The sequence below is a fragment of the Tupaia chinensis genome, unplaced genomic scaffold, assembly GCF_000334495.1.
Source record: "Tupaia chinensis unplaced genomic scaffold, TupChi_1.0 Scaffold000217_1, whole genome shotgun sequence".
In the NCBI taxonomy this organism is placed as follows: domain Eukaryota; kingdom Metazoa; phylum Chordata; class Mammalia; order Scandentia; family Tupaiidae; genus Tupaia; species Tupaia belangeri.
The window spans coordinates 4,398,006-4,401,391 of NW_006159692.1; the positions used below are offsets into that span (position 1 = coordinate 4,398,006).

At 50.3% G+C, this 3,386-nt stretch overlaps 1 protein-coding gene across 2 annotated transcripts in view; it reads right to left on the minus strand.

Moving 5' to 3' along the window:
* The window catches only part of IDE (insulin degrading enzyme), a gene marked incomplete at its 5' end in the record, with an annotated part of 69,096 nt that overhangs the window by 10,055 nt on the left and 55,655 nt on the right, over positions 1–3,386 (minus strand). For both annotated transcript variants that reach the window (XM_014587532.1, XM_006147637.2), the window contains 2 exon segments: positions 1,177–1,449; positions 2,866–3,033. In XM_014587532.1, coding sequence (XP_014443018.1) covers positions 1,177–1,449; positions 2,866–3,033 — 441 coding nt within the window.

The following is a 3,386-nucleotide window of genomic DNA, read 5'->3' on the forward strand; positions in this document are numbered from 1 at the left end:
CGACAGGGTTTACTTCAAAACCCTTAAGTAGGGGCCAGCAGGTGATGTGGTGGTTAAAGGCACTGGACTCCCACATGGCCAACCATGGTTCAAGTCCTGGACCTGGTGGCTTGCTTTCTCACCGCACCCCCTGCCCATCTCTCTCTGATCAAACTGAAAAATAATGATAATACAGTTAAATAAAGTAATTCTTTTTTAAAAAACAAACCCTTAAGTATCATACTTTAAAATGACCACCTGCTCGCAAAAGTAGGAAGGATTTTGAGTGAAAGCAAGCAGGTGTAGTATACTGGGGAAGGACCTTGGCTCAGGGCCGGGCCAGCCTGTGTTCAGATCCTGGCTCTGCTCATCAACTGCTGGATCTTGGGCTAATCATTTCAACCTTTCTGAACCTCAGTTTCCTCGTCTGAAAACTGGGCACGATAACCACTTAGTGGGGCTGGAGTGAGAGTTCAGAAACTCCCTCCGCCAATAGGATAAGCTAGCACAGGGTAAACGCTCGGGACAGCACTGCCATCAGGAACAGTGAATCCATCTGCCAGGAGATGACATGTAAGGGAGCTGAGGCCCCCAAAAGGTGACTTGACCAAGATCCTTAGCTTGTGGGTGTCAGAAGAGCACAACCCAAGTCCCCAGCTTCTAGTACGGCTTAGCACCTGCCACTGTAATCATGGCTCTAGAGGGAGGATGAACAAAAGCTGACAAGATGGGAGCCTCCCGGAAGCAGCCTCTCCCAAATCTGAGGGGAGTGACACATCGCTGGAGCGCCCTGAGGGCGAGTACTTCAACTCCTGTGCCTCTAGGGCAGCACGTGGCTCAACCAGGTTCAATGTACAAAAATTCTCCATTTACCAGCGTTAAGGTTACAGATATCTACATATCTGTGCTCAGAGTTGCCAGAGTAGGAGAGGACAAAAAAGGTGAAATTGGATTTGTTATTAATACATTATCACGATAGGTGGGTGAATCTAGTCCTACTTTTAGAGAAGTCCGTAACAGGAAATGGAAATTTTTACGTTACATCACGCTTCTTTAGAAATTTCAATCTCCCTCCCCACCACCACCTCTGATCAGCACATCACTTACAGAATGAAGACCACTTTGTAGAATGGTGTCAGTGTCCTTGAATAGGAACATTTGCATGCCATAAATGTTGGGGTCCTAATTTCACCTTACCTCTGTCAAAATTGTACTGCTGGGAGATGATCTCCCCCCAGTATTTAGCACACTCTGCAGAGAGTTTCTTTGGTTTGTCTAGCCGACGAATCGCTAATGCTTGGATGTGTTTCTGGAAGGCCTCTTCCGTCATGTCCTCTATGGACTTCTCCATGGTAATTAGGAACGCTTCCACGCGGCTTTCCAGGTAGTGAGGGGGCTTTTCTGACTGGATGATGAATCTCAAGCCCTGAATGCCGTTGGCTCGGCGTGGCCCACTGAAGACGATGTAGCCTGAAACAGACGCCAGCCAGTCAGAGCCTTGGCATTTCAGCTCAGGGCCCTTTAAATCTTCCCCAAACGATCCTTCCGAACAAATAATATCTACGTTAAAGCTTCAGACCGTTTAGCTCTGAAGAAGCATGACCTTCAGTGCCTCTGGGTCCCCCTTGGACAGAGTCACCTCCGCCTCATGGCCTTTATGGTTTGCACACCCTCACGTAACATTGACCACACCGCACTAGAGTCATTGCTGCATGGTCTGCCAAACTGGTTTCCCTGGGCTCCTTGAAGGGAAGGACTGTCCTGTAAGTTCTGGATGCCTAGCACCTGGCATACTGGGTGTTTTTAAATGAGAGGTCTCCAGACCTATCTAGAGACTGACTCAAATCTTTTTTCATTGGTTCTTTCCTGTCCTTACTGGGGCTTCTTCAGATATCTTTCCTCATGATTCAAACTGCCAGGATCTCTGAGACTTTGCCCAGTGCCCCAAACAATCGCTTATAGAGAACCTTCTATGTGTCTCAGGTGTGGATGTGAACATGAGCAACAGATGCTACCTGCCCTGAGGGGGCTCGAGGTGGGTGAACCGATACGCCTCTGGATGGCTTGCGTCCCATCTTGCTACCCACGAGTCTGCCCCAGCAACCTCTCCCTCCTACCTCACTTGTCCTCTTCACCTATACTAACAGAAACAGAGCCAACTCATTAAGAACGGCTTTCATGTCCATAAGGATTGACTGCTGGGCCAGCCAGAGGCGTGGTGCTTAGGGTAACAGCATCGCATGTGGCTGCCTAGGAGGTCTGTGTCCTGGACCCAGTGGTTTGAAAAATATGCTGGGCACATGTGCCTGTGTGCCCAAAATCGTGGAGGAGACTGAAGAAGGGATTGTGGTATGGCCATCCTTGCTAGGGGGTGATTTCTTACTCCCTCATCCTCACCCCCATCTCTCTCTCTCTCTGGTGAATGCACATGCCCTATAGCAAAAAAAATGGAAACAAAATACAAAAACTTATTGACTACTTATTAGGAGGCTTCTGTCAATAAGGTCTTTTTTTTTTTTTTTTTTTGGAGAGATTTTCACTGTAGGGAGCGTGCGCTCGCCAGACAGACAGAGAGAGACACAGAGACAGAAAGCGAGAAATCACCCCCCCAGGGGGGATGGTCACGCCGCAATCCCTTCTCCTCTCGGGATCTTGGGCACGCACGCACACGCACCCGGCGTGAGTTTTAAGCCACCGGGTCTGGGACACGAACCGCGGTCGACTACGTGGGAGTCCAGCGACATAGCCATTACGCTAACTGCTGGTTCCCTGTCAATAAGGTCTTTACAAATCTCTGAAAGGAGAGGGCCTGACACACCGTTTTCTGAGGCTAGCAGTCGTCCATGGAGGTCTATGGTACCTGCCCTCCCCACAAGGCCCCCTCACCCAGCTGCTCCTTGGTGCGCAGGGTGTTGAAGCAAGGCTCTGAGATGATCTGACAGAAGAGCTCCAGGAACATGTTCTCCGAGGTGCTCTGCATGTCTGTCTGATAGTAAATCTCGATGCCGCAGTTGTTGTGAACTTCGTTCCTCTGCTGGTAGACGAACCACCCTCCTAGGAAGTTTGAAAGCAAGAGCGACAGGTTCAAAACGTATGTAGGGTTTCACAAAACTACTACTGGGCTGGCCCCTCTTACGGACGGTAACCTAGACAGCAGTAGTAGGGAAGCCTGGAGTAGTGTCCCGGCCACCTCACTTTCTTGACCAAGGGGAAGCGATGCCAGACTTCCTGACTGCCCAGCGGCAGGAGGGAGGGGAATGTGGGCCGGGTTCCCCCGCCCCACACCACACACTGCAGGCCTTGCCACACGCTTCCTTAAGTGCCCCTTCTTCACGGTGCCTGGGATCCCTTTCACACCATGAATGTCCTCCCAAGGAGAGTGAAATGAAGGGTCAGCTACGGCATTC